Source organism: Anastrepha ludens, chromosome 4 (assembly GCF_028408465.1).
Source record: "Anastrepha ludens isolate Willacy chromosome 4, idAnaLude1.1, whole genome shotgun sequence".
Lineage (NCBI taxonomy): Eukaryota > Metazoa > Arthropoda > Insecta > Diptera > Tephritidae > Anastrepha > Anastrepha ludens.
Genome location: NC_071500.1, coordinates 91,998,345 through 92,012,170, shown reverse-complemented (window position 1 = coordinate 92,012,170; position 13,826 = coordinate 91,998,345). Strand labels below are relative to the sequence as shown.

The 13,826-nt window shown below is 35.5% G+C and overlaps 1 protein-coding gene across 4 annotated transcripts in view; it reads right to left on the bottom strand.

The window, feature by feature from the left end:
• Window positions 1-3,332: 3,332 nt before the first annotated feature.
• LOC128860179 (pro-interleukin-16) overlaps window positions 3,333-13,826 on the bottom strand; it is a 70,063-nt gene continuing 59,569 nt past the window's right edge. For all 4 annotated transcript variants that reach the window (XM_054097472.1, XM_054097474.1, XM_054097475.1 and 1 more), the window contains exons 2-6: window positions 4,664-7,893; window positions 4,461-4,589; window positions 3,987-4,392; window positions 3,709-3,837; window positions 3,333-3,522 (exon numbers count right to left, since the gene is read on the bottom strand). In XM_054097472.1, coding sequence (XP_053953447.1) covers window positions 3,374-3,522; window positions 3,709-3,837; window positions 3,987-4,392; window positions 4,461-4,589; window positions 4,664-7,858 — 4,008 coding nt within the window. In that variant the 5' untranslated portion in view covers window positions 7,859-7,893 and the 3' untranslated portion in view covers window positions 3,333-3,373. The remainder of the gene's footprint in view (window positions 3,523-3,708; window positions 3,838-3,986; window positions 4,393-4,460; window positions 4,590-4,663; window positions 7,894-13,826) is intronic.

Below are 13,826 nucleotides of genomic sequence, written 5' to 3'. Positions count from 1 at the left end.
AAGACACAAAAAAAATTATTAAATAAAAAATAAAATAAAGAATGCAAAATTGAAGAATTTTAAACATTTTTCAAATACAAAATTTCTTTTTATGAAGGGTAGCCAAGTAAATTATAAAAAAATGTAAAAAACAAGGTTGAAGCATTTACAAATTTTTTCAAATACAAAATTTCTTTTTATGAAGAATAGCCAAGTAAATTATAAAACTTTCCGCTAGATATAAATGTGGAGCCATTTTTGTTTTTTAAGAACTAAGTATTTGGAGCTTTAATTATAATTTAAAATATGGAAAAATAATACATTCAGCACCAAGCAAGAAAACATTTTTTTTTACGAAATTCAAAAAAAAATATTTTTGCTGGTTATTGAATGTTGAATGAATTTGAAATTTTTGCAACAAAAAAAAAAAAAATTAAAAAATTTTAAATTAAAAAAGATTTTTTTTGTTTTCAAATTAAACAAAATTTTTTGTTTTAAATTTTTTTTGTTCAACTTTAATTTTTTCTTGGATGAATTTGATATTTTTGAAAACAAAAAAAATTGAAATTAAAAAAAAATCTTTTTTTTTAAATACTATTTGTAATTTAATTTTTTTTTAATATTTTTTTTGTTTGCAAAAATTTCAGATTCATCCAAAAAAAAATGAAAACTTTTTTTTTTAATTGTTTTCAAAATTTTTGTTTTTTAATTGGATATTTTTGAAAACAAAAAAAAATTGAAATTAAAAAATTGTTTTCAAAATACCATTTTTAATTTAATTTAATTTTTTTTTTTTTTTTATTTTGTTTTTTGTTTTCAAAAATTTCAGATTCATCCAAAAAAATTAAATTTTTTTTAAATTGTTTTCAAAATTTTTTGTTTTTTAAGTTTTTTCAAATTTTTTTTCAAACTTTCAAAATTGTTTTCAAAATTTTTTGTTTTCAAATTAAAAAAAAATTTTTTTTTCAAATTTAAACAAAAATATTTTTTGATTTCAATTTTATTTTTTTTGGATGAATTTGAAATTTTTGAAAACAAAAAAAATATTAAGAAAAAATTGTTTATTTTTTAATTTGAATTTTTTTAAATTGTTTTTTTTTTTATATTAATTTTTGTTTTTTTTTTTTAATATTTGGTTTTTGGGTCAAAATTGTCTAATTCATTCAACATTCAGCAGCGGGCAAAATGAAAATAATTCTAATATATTTTTTAATATTTTTTTTTAGAAATATATTTTTTTTTCAAAATTCTACTTTCATTCTAGCGATAACATGATTTTAATTCTTTGAATGGTGGCCACATACTAGTTTTCGAATTTGTATTATTACATAAGCTTACGTAAGCCGTGCGGTCTTTACAATAAAACAACAAATAGATGCGGTAATGAATTTGTTTTATAGTTAAGCCGACCTTGAGCTCCCAAATTAACTTTAATTATTTTTTTATATAAATATACTTCATTCTATGACGAAAACCACAGATATCCAAGTTCACAAAGTTTGCCACATTTTTAAACATTCAGCCGTTCTGCGTGAAAATTTCACATTTTTTAATCTTTTTTTAACTTTTTGGGAATTTTTTAGTATGCAGTTTTATAGCTTATTAAATTTTAAGATGATGGCAATAACTGGCAATTTAGTTTGAATACCTGAAAAATCACCTCGATTTTTTATAATTTTCTTCCTTGACGATGCTACGCAATGACTCTAAAATGAACGAGTTTTGTTATATGCAGAAAATACGCAACACCGTCAAGTAAAAAAATTATCAAAAATCAATGAGAATTTTGCGTTACTTCAGACTTGCACTTTTTTATACTCAAATTTAATGGGCTACGAAACTGCGTACTCACATTTTTTTCTCTAAATTGTTATGAAGAATTTTTGAATTTTATTGACAATTTGTATAAATTTTTATAAATTTTTGACAAAGTTTAAAACTTGTATTAATATGAATTTTGTTATAAAATGAATTGTATTTTTAAAGAAAAATAATTTATATTAAAAAATAAATGAAAAATGGTCAACATTTGTCAATTTGTGGTGCTTTAGTAATTTTTTTTATTTAAAAATTTTCTTTCTCTTGATACTGGCAACTATTGTTTTCGACGCTTACTGCCATAGCAACAATAAAACATTTTTCCAAATAAATTTGCACAAGCTGCAAACATGTATAAACAATTTTTTTAATAAACGTAAAAATATATTTTTAAATAACATTTTTTTCCATTCTTTTGCTTTCAAGGTTTATAAGTGCAAACTGTAAGGCCACTAAAGTATTATTGTAGTTTCTACTTTTCAATGATTTTTTTCCCAAAAATTTGCCAGAAATGTTAATATATTTTTCAAAAAACTATATTTCTGGAAGTTTTTTTTAAATATTCGTTTATTTTTTTTTTTTTTTAAAACTATATTTCTGTCAAATTTTAATAAAGTTTTAAAATATTTTTTTAGCTATTATTATTTTTTTTTTTAAACTATATTTCTGGCAAATTTCAATAAGCTTTAAAAAATGTTTTTTTATAAAACTTTTTTTTTCAAAAAACTATATTTCTGTCAAATTTTAATAAATTTTGAAAATATTTTTTTAGTTATTTATTTTTTTTTTTTTCAAAAACTGTATATCTGACAAATTTTAATAAATTTCTTTAAATATTTTTTTTTAAAAAACCAGTTTTTGGCAAATTTTAATAAGTGTTCAAAAGTATTTTGTATTAATTTTTTTTATTCAAAAAACCATCCTTTTGTCAAATTTTAATAAATTTTGAAAATATTTTTTTAGTTATTATTATTTTTTCAAAAACTATATTTCTGGCAAATTTGCGTGCCTGCGCCGCAATTGGCAAGATTAACAAAGCATGTCTTCCATTATTTATTTTTATGCGCTTTATTTACTTCTATATCCACATATTCATATGCCCATATGTATGTATGCATGTTGTAGTGTTTACATATTTTGCCAAGCAAAATAATTATCATTCGCTTTGTCCTCGAATATTCAGCTAAAATGTCTCAAACTCTCAACATTTATGTCATTTCAAAGAAACACAAAAAAAAAATTTAATTACAAAATAATTAACAACTCAGATTTTTAAAGCCTTAAATATACGAATGTTAGCAAGATTATTATCATAATAGAAATTATAATTAGTTTAACTCGAAAATCAGCAAACAGCACAGTTTTCAGACAAAAATTAAGTTTTAAGTAAAGCAAAGCTTAAAAATAATGCATTACAATTCAATCAAGTTTTTTCTTCTAATTCAATATACGTATAAAAAAAAGATGAACGCTTCTCAAATTTATGTACTAATTACAAGTCGTTGCAGCTTTCACAACAATAACATTTTTCATACTTTTTCTTCTTTCATCCTTTCCTTTCTACTATTCTTGGACTTCAAGTGAAGACAATCTTAATTGGTCCCAGGGGCAACTGCTTCATATAATTCCAGGCGTCGACGCGTGTCATTTTCGCTGTGGATGTTCCATTTATGCTCAGTATCTCATCACCATTTCGCACTTGGCCAGTTTTGTGTGCAGCGCCACCTAGGGGACAAATAAGAAAAGTAATGAGATGACATTGCGTAGTAATTTATTTTATTAAAAAACTGGGTATATTCAAAAGAATTTTTCCTAAAATTTCCAGTCTAGTTTTGGGCACTACTTGACGAAATTTTTCTGGCTATCATATTTTGAGTCCTCATATTTTTTTCACATAATTTTTCTACTCACCCATGAATACTTTTTTCACAATCAGCGGTTTATTGCCTAACGGCGAATCGAAGCCGCCCTCAATGGAGAAACCCAGTCCACAGCTATCCTTGACGATTTCCACTGTGCGTGAACCAACAGCGGCGTCTTCTGTTGATAGAATAAGAGAAAAATGAAAAAATTAAGAAACAAAATGTTTTTTAATCTTTAGCTTTGGCCAGAGTCTTTAGAACTGCAACAGCCTTTTCACTCTCCCAGCAAGTTTAGCAATCTCTAATGCCCATTCTAATTCCACTTACCTTGCGCACGTATTTCCGCCGCAATGGCATTACGCGTCTCGGCGGCACGTTCCAGCAGTTCGCTGGTGCTCAGTTTGCTCGCATCGGCTCGTGATTGCTGGCGACGTGTCCGTATGCTGGCCAGCGTCGCTGCAGTAGTATCGGCCATCGTCGGCGTAGGACTTGCACTCGAAACCGTACTCGGTGTCTTCGATGCACTAGCATCTTCGCTTGCGGAAACAATATCCAAGTCCAAGTCAAGTGAACGTGAAGCTTTGTGATAGTTACGCTTTTTCTCATAATCCACTTCAGTGGGTTTCTCATTCAAGGAAGTGAGCGAGCCGAGAGAGGAGCGTTTCTTGGTGAGCGGTTTCACGATGACGGACTCGGACCGTGTTACGACGAGCACTACTTCGGGACGCGGTGTCTGCAAGCGGTTTGGAGAGAAATTTTGTGATTGAGAGAGATTTGAGAGATTAAAGAGAAGTCACTTACCTTCAATACGGTGATGGACTCGCGATGCGTCAGGCCACGCATGCTCATACCATTAACAGCCAAAATGCGGTCACCCTTTTTTAAGCGTCCATCCTTCGCCGCTGGGGTATTATTTAAGATTTTATGTATCTGTTTGATGGAAGTAGTAAATAGGACAATTAGATTGTGGACTTTCACTAAAATCTATGTTGTCTATTACTTACCGTTATTTCCTTGGCTTCATAGTCGGAGCCACCGGCTAGCGTGACGCCAATACTACTTTCGGGCGTATCACGTTGTAGCACCACAATGAAAGCCTCCGGTGTTTTGAGAGGCGGCTCAGCCTCCTCGATGATTTGTTGTATATCTTGCGCAGTAATCAGGCTCTGATTGCTGCCAAGCGACGAGAAGCTGCCGAATTCGTTAGTATTCTCCTGAGTGGACACATTTTGTGTGCTCGAGCTAACACCCGACGATGACGAGGCTATGGAATCGAGCGAAGGGAAACGCTCATGATAGTTAGCACCCTTGACTCCGATTGCCTTGGCAGCAAGCAGACTATTCGTTGAGACAGCTGGCGATACGCTTGAGGCAGCATTTGCTGCTGCAGCGGCAGCTCTCTCTGCCGCTGCTGTGCGCTCGAACTTCTCGCGTATTTCGGCGGTGGTGATCTTCGTTGCTGAGGACGTTTTGCTGCCGTATGTTTTTGTGCTCACCACTGAGGATTCATATTTCTCTAGCACCGGCTTTAGCGGTTTGCGTTCTGGAATATTCCTTCCCGGCATCTGTGTGGCTTTCTTTGCGACTTCGACTTTCATCCACTGTGTCAACTCATTGTTGGTTTCGGGTTGCGCCTTCTTGGGTGTCGATACTTCAATGACTTTGCGTGGTGCGATGGGCTGCACCGGTACAGCACTGACCGCTGGCAAGATAGCAACTGGTTTCGGTTTGATTGCCGCTTTCGCTGGTGTGCTGGCCTTTTGACTGGGATCGGCCTTGAAGCTAGCTTTGCGTTCTTCATCGATGAACATGGCACTGAGTTTCGATGGCGAGGTACTGTCTGACTTGCGGCTGCTGTCGTCCGTATCAGAGGTAACCTCAACATAGGCTGCTACATTTATAACCTTATCTACGAGGCTTTGCTCGTTCTTGGATACGAGTTTGTAGTTAATTGGCGCTGAGGCTGGCACTGCTTTATTGGGCATTATTACCAACGAGGCACCCGATGTGGAACGCGGTTTGGATTTGTGTACTCGTCGCACTTCATCTTCATCATAACCGTCAGTGCTGTCTTCATCGTCGTATGGACGATTGCGTAGCAATGCCGAAGCATCACCACGTCCATTGCGACACTTAGCTGAGGCCAGTATATTCTTGCGATTCGTTGCCGAGTCACTGGAACCCGATTTGAGCACACGTCGCGATAGATCAACTGTTGGTGTGCTGCCCACCGAAGAGCAGCTTGCCTGCGAACCCGAGCCAGACGTGAGCGTAGAAGTCGTGGAGCTGGCAATAGATGTGTTAGTCTCTGAGGAGAGTGTGCGTGTGAGCGCGAATTTTTCAGGAACCTGTGGCACACAGGGCGACATGGGTGGTGAGGAGACCTTCGAAGAGAATACAGAATCTGAGTCGCTCTCTTCGTGCATGGCGTGCTGACGCGGTGGCACACTGAGCGAGGTGCGTGGCGGTTTGGCAGGCGGTATGCTATTTAACGCCGGCTCCAAACGGCGTGGCTGGTGTGGCATGGCCAGTGGTGATTGTACCATTGTAGCGTGACGTGGTGCAGCAGTTTGTGCAGAAAAAATGCTACGATAGCCATTGTTGGCAGCAATGTTGGCCGTGTTGCTTGTTGTGGCCACAGTAAGTGGACGCAGCGGTGAGTTGTGCATTATTTCAGTGCGCTTGGCGGGCCGTGGCACTGTTGAGAAGTATCCACTACTCGAACCGACGCCACTATCTGTTGAGTCTGTGGACGACGTGTTGCCTGACTTTAGTTTCTCACTATCACGACTTTTGATTTCCGGTAGATCAAGTATGGGCTCAAGCGGTACGTGGGGACGTTCTGGTATGACCAGACCACGCAATTTGGACATGCTGCGGCGTCGCTGTTCCAGTATGTTCGTTATGGCGGCTTTACGCGAAGCCTCGTCCGGCATGTAGGTTGGCTGACCCGAAAAGCTAATGCGTCGCTCCAAGTGCTGCATGTGGCGGCGCGGCAACGATGCATAGCTCTGTGTGTAGTCGGTAGCGAGCGTATTTAGTGCATACATTGAATCCGAAAATGTTTGCGTTGGTAGCTGTTTGGCCAATTGCACCTGACGGGCAACATCATTGAGATTCTCCACACTCATTGCACGCGTCTTTGTCAGATTGGAGGCTGTTGTGGCATACCGCGCGCTTGTTGCTGTATCAAGTAAGTTCTCAGTGCTCAGATTGAGTGGCTTTGTAGCGTTTTGTGTGCGAGAGAAACTCAAAGGCTTCACTGGCGTTTCAGCACCACTGCTTTCGGCGTCATTTGAAAACATAGCGATTTTGTCACGCACACTTTTCTCCGACTTCTCATCCTTACGCCAGTCGCTATGCCGACGCGGTGCGCTCAACGAACGCTTATAATCGCTGCTATTGCCACTGCCACCCAATTCAAATGAGGGTGGCTCCAATTTGTTGGCTGTTGGTGTACTACTGCCACTCGACGAAAGATTTTGTGTCGAACGACTGTGACGTGACTCGAATACCAATTTAGCGCTACCAGCGCCCGAGGGTGTGGTGGCATCGGCGAGCACATCGGTGCGTTTATCAGACGCGTGACGCGCATCCTCCACTTTCACCACAAGATCCTGCCGATACACTTTACGTGGTACAGTTGGGGGAGGGACGGATTTGGGTAACGGTGGTGGTAAAGTGGCGTCTGTGCTTTCGGTTAATTTAGTGCCGCTGCTGGTGGTGGTAATTTCCAGTGTGGGCTGCTCTACTTTACTGCTACCAACTTTCAACGTGCCCGTTGGTGTTGACGACGTCATTGGCGTCGTCGTCGTCGCCGCTGCGGTACCTATACTTGTGGCTGTTGTGTTGTTAGCGGCATTGCTAATGTGTGTGTGCGTGGTGCGTGTGCTAGCGACCATTGTTTGGCCGCCATTGGCGCTGGCTGCTGTGTACAGTTTTTCTGTGTAAACAGTGTTTGTGTTGTTGTTGTTGCCCTTTGTGCTGGACATCGTCATGGTGGTGGTGGTGGACTGCATGAGGCTTGCTGTCTTCAAGAGATTTGTGCTGGGCGGGGGCATTATAAGTGGTTCGCTGAAATTGGGCGGAAACTCATGGCCGTCGGGTGGCAGACGTGAATATGTGGGTGGTGCGCTGAGTGTTAGGTAATCGCTGACGAGTAACGGTGTTTGCGGCACCACCTGGATGCCGTTCTCCATTTTGTTTTTGCTACTCAAATGAGTTTGGTCAAGATCTATTCGGGAGGGAGTGGAAGAAACAGAAGGAGAAACAAATAATTGGTTAGTCACGAGCAAACAATAAAGGCAACAAAATTGATTTTTGCGATGACATACACACATACAAAATTATATTATAAACAATACATAAAAAGCCTAATGGGATGTCGGATCTTAGGAATAGGTCAATAACTTCAGGAAGAGGAATAAAAATTGAATAATTTGGAACTCATGCAAAGTGCGTCGATTTACAAAGTTTTAAGTGCATGGATTTTTGAGAATTTTGTTTTGCATATGATGTTGAGAACTTTCTTTAATATAAAGGAAGTATTCGGAAGCCTGTCATATGGAAGAAAAGCTCAATATCGTGGAAAAAAAGCGAAAAAATTTCTAAAAATTAACAAGAATTTTTAGCCACTTGAAACTTGCACTTTGTTATACAATACTAAAATTTATTTATAAAACTGCATATCCAGAATTTTAGAAAAATGAAAGCATAAAATGTTAGAATTGAATTTTTATTGAAATTTGTGAAATTTTTGTGAATTTTGTACAAAGTTCGGAGCGTTGAAGTATGTCAAAAAAAAATTAAATACCAAAAAAAAAAAAACAAATACATTGATGTAACTTACAATGCCTTAAAAACATCAAAACAATTACATACGAAAAAAATTTTTTTTAAATTAAAACCTTTAAAATCGTTCAATTATTTTCAATTTCAATTTTAATGTAAAAAAATGTATAAAAAATATTTATTAAAAAAAAATAGTTTGCGTTAAAAATGTAAATTTGCATTATACAGGTTTTTGTGTCCTTAATAGATGCATGAAATCTCTTGAAATGCATAAAACACTAAATTGAATATTAAAAAAAATTTTTTGTGAAAAATTTCCATTTTAAAAATATTCATCAAACGTTTTAAAATGCAGAAAACACTAAATTTAATATTAAAATAATTTTTGTTTGAAAAATTTCCATTTAAAAAAAATGTATGAAACCTTCTGAAATGCATTAAATACTGAATTTATTATTGAAATCATTTTTTTCAAAAAATTTTCGTTCAAGAAAAATCATCAAGCATTTTGAAATGAGTTTAATGTTAAAATGAATTGTGAGCCAAAAAAAAATCGTCGAAAAAAATTAATTTTGAGCGCGAACTTTTTCTATGTTTTTTTTTTTTCTTTTCCCTTTATTTTATACTTCTGTCGAGAACTTGATTTGAAGAATATTTTACACACACAACTGGAAACTATAAATATAAATATTTCAAAAATATTTTTTTTCTTCAAAAATATTTTTGCGTTATTTTTTTTCTTCAAAAATATTTTTTTCTTCAAAAAGTTTTCTTTACAAAAAATTTTTTAAATTTGTCAAACACTGAATTTTCGATATATTTTAAAAATATTTTTTTTGGTTTTATGGAAACGCCAAAATATATTTTGTGTGTCAACATTTTTATTAATAATATAAGCTCAGAATTAAGCCATCGAAATTTTCAAACAAGAATATACTTGAAGTATTTTTTTCACAAAATAAGAGCAGAGTTCTTTCGTTTCATAGTAAGGAACTATTTTTATTAAAAAAATTAGTTTAAAAGCTTTAGTTTTTAATAGAAAATACGTACAAAATGCACGTAAGGGTGAGGCACACTCATATGGCACCGATTAACATTAAGAATGTGAATTAAAAAGAAATTTTTAATTAAGTCATACAATTAAATTTTATTATAAAAATTCATAACAAGAATATTAAAAAAAGAACAGTACTAAGTTCGCATTTCACGTGAAATGGCTGTCAAAAACCACACAAATTGTATGATCATGAAATATGCGTGAAATTTCATATGCAACTCGCGCCAAAGTAGTACTCAGTTCACGCCGTGGAAACATCGCGCAACATGCTAGCAACACGATGCTAGCAACATGATGCGAGTAACATGATGCCAGTAACATTTTTTCACCCAATGTACATGCCATTTAAACTTGGGCGAAAACTGACAATTCGTTTGCGAGTGAAGTGCCTGGGCTTGAATACTCCGAAGACATGACATTTTAAAGCGAGAGTTAACGTTAGACTTTCTTGTCTGCTATTCGAAAAGATCGTTGTGCTATGCGCACAATGCTGAAGTGATTCAGATCTTTAAGATGAACTGAGTAGAAGATGTTTGTGGTATTGGGTAGTGCTATACTCCCATGGCACGCTCTTTAAGTAGATAATTAACTTCGGCAGCTATCTTTCTTGTCCATGCCTTTTTATTCAAAAGTATGTTCATCGTAGATGGATTGCATTCGATCTCAATATAGTTACACGAATTCATATAAACTTTTCAAAGGACTTGTTTTCTTCCAAGATAAAATTGCAGAGGTTAATGATACCTTCAAAGTATTTTAAAGAAACAACTGCTTCAAAAGCTATAGGTGGACGAGTTCCTCTGAGGACAATTTGGACTTCTCCTCTTCTTCTCGACATAATACATTTTTTAATAATTCCTTTGCCACAACACGTTTTGCTTTCATTGTTATAGCTTTTTTGAGTATTATTCCAGATTGGCGTACTATTTTTCTGTGTTTTGATTTTCTCTTTGGCTTTGGCGTGACATTTATTACGATACATTGCCGATAAAAATGAGATAAAACCACGATTTGCGCATAATTCGTAAGATAATTGAGATTGAATTACTTACAAATGAGGTAATTCGCGAATTACATAGTTCGAAGGGTTATTGGGAAGTGAGTGAGTGAGAGAGCGAATTGAGAATGGGAGAGCGGATTACTTGCCATAGCATACATAAATAATTGTGAGCCGCTTGTCTAGTGCGAGGCCAGAAGAGGCAGCCATATGAATCAAATCTTAAAATTTCCTTTTCAATTGGAAACTTTTATTTGGTTTTGGATTTAATTGTTTTAATATTGGGTATTAAAAAAAATGTTTCACAATGAGAGGGATATAAAAGAGGTTATTTAAGGTAATAAAATTTACTTAAAGGTCTATTTATACATATATATTATATATGGATGCATGTATGTATGGATATATGTATGTATTCCTCTGTGACCATTTTTTTTTGTACATCTATGCTTTCGTATCCAAATTTCGCAATCACAAATAATATGAACGACAAAAGTAATCTGTGCCCAATATAGGATTTCATATGTATTTTACATATTTAAATGTGTGTGTGGGTTTGTATGTGAATTTAGTTTAGCAAAAAGAAAAAATAATTACTTATTATTAATGCTCTTTCAGTTTTGCCAAATTTATACAATTCTAATGCACTACCTACACATACATAGGTACATAAGAAAGCTTATATAATAATAATAAAGGCAGCGGTCATACTCATTTGTTTGAACATTAATAACTGTTATTTATGCGCCACATGTGACAAAAATGTATTCAAATCGCTACTGCTGCTGCAACAACCACATTGCAGAATGATTTTGTCGCGCTAGCGTACGCAATTGCAACAAAAGTGCCACTCATAAACAAATCAAAGTGCATAAATCAACGAAAATAAAATTTATTTATGGACCTACATACGCGTACTATATGAGTGCTCTTTGGACTAAAGCAATAAATTACAGAAGGTAATAAGAAAAAAAAATTGAAATGTTTTGAGAACAGTAAAGTCGATGGCGGGTAATTAGAAGAACCCAATGCAAACCAAAAAACAAAACAAAAAAAAAACGATATATATGTACACTAGGGCGGGTCGATTTAAAAATCGCTCATTGCTCTGTGAAAATCGTTTTCTAGGGATCAAAATAAGAAACTTTGCTGAAGGAACCATACCTCTAAAACGAATTCTGATGTCCCCCAAATTGGGTCAAACTTTTGGGTAGGGGCAAATTTTGAAAAATCCCACTTTGACCCATTTAGAGTGCTCCAATCGAGTCAAATGTATGACATATTTACATAACTAACTTTGGACGGCCGATCCACCCATGCCAGTGGCATACCCCCTGGAACTCCCCTGGGGGGTTCCCCATACAATCATTTCAAAATATCACCATTTTTGGCCTTTACATGAGAAAAGAAACTAAAAAGTTAAACCCAAATTGGGGGACATCAGAATTCGTTTTAGAGGTATGGTTCCTTCGGCAAAGTTTCTTATTTTGATCCCTAGAATATGATGTTCACAGAGCAATGGGCGATTTTTTTGCCTCCCCACAAATCGACCCGGCCTAATGTACACATGTATATATATGTTTTTTTTTCAAAGATCTAGAAATGTTGTTAAAAAAAAATTTAAGAAAATTTAAAAAACATTAAAAAAATTTAAAAAAATTAAAAAAAAAATTTAAAAATTTTAAATGTATATAAAAAGTAATAGGTATATTTAGAAATAAATGTACATATGTAAAATAAGTAAAAAAAATTATTGTAAACAAAGTTTTTTCAAACATATTTCTAATTTCAAAAAATTTTCATTTTTCAAAAAATTTGTTTGTTTTGTTTTTTTTTCCAGGGGGCAATACGTATTTATAATATTAAAGAAAATCCATTTTGTGGAAAATAACGCAGAAAAAAAGAAAAAAACACCATCACTTTTTGTGTGAAATAAATTTTTATTGATTTCAAAGACAAAATTGTTCAGAAATGATTACAATTTTCACATATATTCACTTTAGCTCGATATAACCACCTTTTGTCTTGACTATAGCATTCAAACGGTCAAAAAATGAGTTGTATGCTGCACGAATGTGATCTTGAGGTATTTTGGCCCATTCTCGTATAATCGCCTTTTTCAGCGCATCCCTACTGGCATACTTTTTAGTCCTCACCTTGCTCTCCAAAATGGACCAGATGGAATAGTCCATCGGATTTGCGTCTAGCGAGTTCTCTCTCAGTTTGTTTTACGGAAGGTTTCACTTCTATCGCGTCTAACCGTTAGACTGGTGTTTTTTTTAACCATTTTTGGTTCACACGAGCTTTATGAAACGATGCCGAGTCCTGTGGGAACGTCCATGGTCTACGACCGAAATGTTTACGTGTCCACGACTCTAAAGCAGCTTCTAAAACATTTTCCCATGGTGAGCGTCCATCAGCGGTCACTGCGGCCCAAGCCATTACTTGCGATGGGAAATTGCTTCGAGTGGCCATACGTAGGCTCAAATTCTCATATGAGCGTTCGGTCAAGTAAACACGATCGTTTTGAGTGTTTATGAACTGCTCAGCTGGGAAATTTATTTCATCAGAAAACACAATGTTAGGAAATTCGCCACGTTCGTGCAAGTGCAACAACTCCTTTGCTCTTTCGCACCGAACTTTTTTTTGCTGGGGTGAAAGATCGTGTACTTTTTGGAACTTGTAAGCCTTGACCTTGACCTCATTTTTCAATATGCGTCGAATGCTGTCTTGCGATACTTTCAGTTCTTTAGCAATTTTTCTTCCACTTCGACGTAGATTTCGTTCAAGTCGAGCATTCACTTTCCGAACCATTTCTGGCGTTGTTGCGGTTTTTCTTGGCCCACCTCCATAGCGTTTTGCAATGCTACCAGTGTATTGTAACGTTTTATAGTGCGATACACATATATTTTATTCACTTTGAGGTGATTGAGCTCACGAACAATGGCTGGTTGGGATTTTCCAGCCACCTGACTACCCGCGGTCTGCTCCTGGAAAGATGGGCATCACGCGAACTCAGCAAGCGCTGGGCAAGTACACAAACATGTAAGGTGACGAAATCCTTCTGGCCACGTCTGGACCGGAGGCGTTCGGGCGAGCTTCTGAGGCTGAGAAAATATCAGCTCTCTAATCTAGTGGGTTCTCTGACAAGACACAATGCGCGAGGAATGCATGCTGTGAGACTTGGAATCACCTCGCGTACTTTTTGCGCTGGATGTATGGAGGATGAGGTGGAATCATCTCAGCACCTTCTCCTTAGCTGCCCTGCTCTGGCGGGGCTGAGATCAAGGCTTCTTGGCTCTTACTTCTTTGCCACACCTGC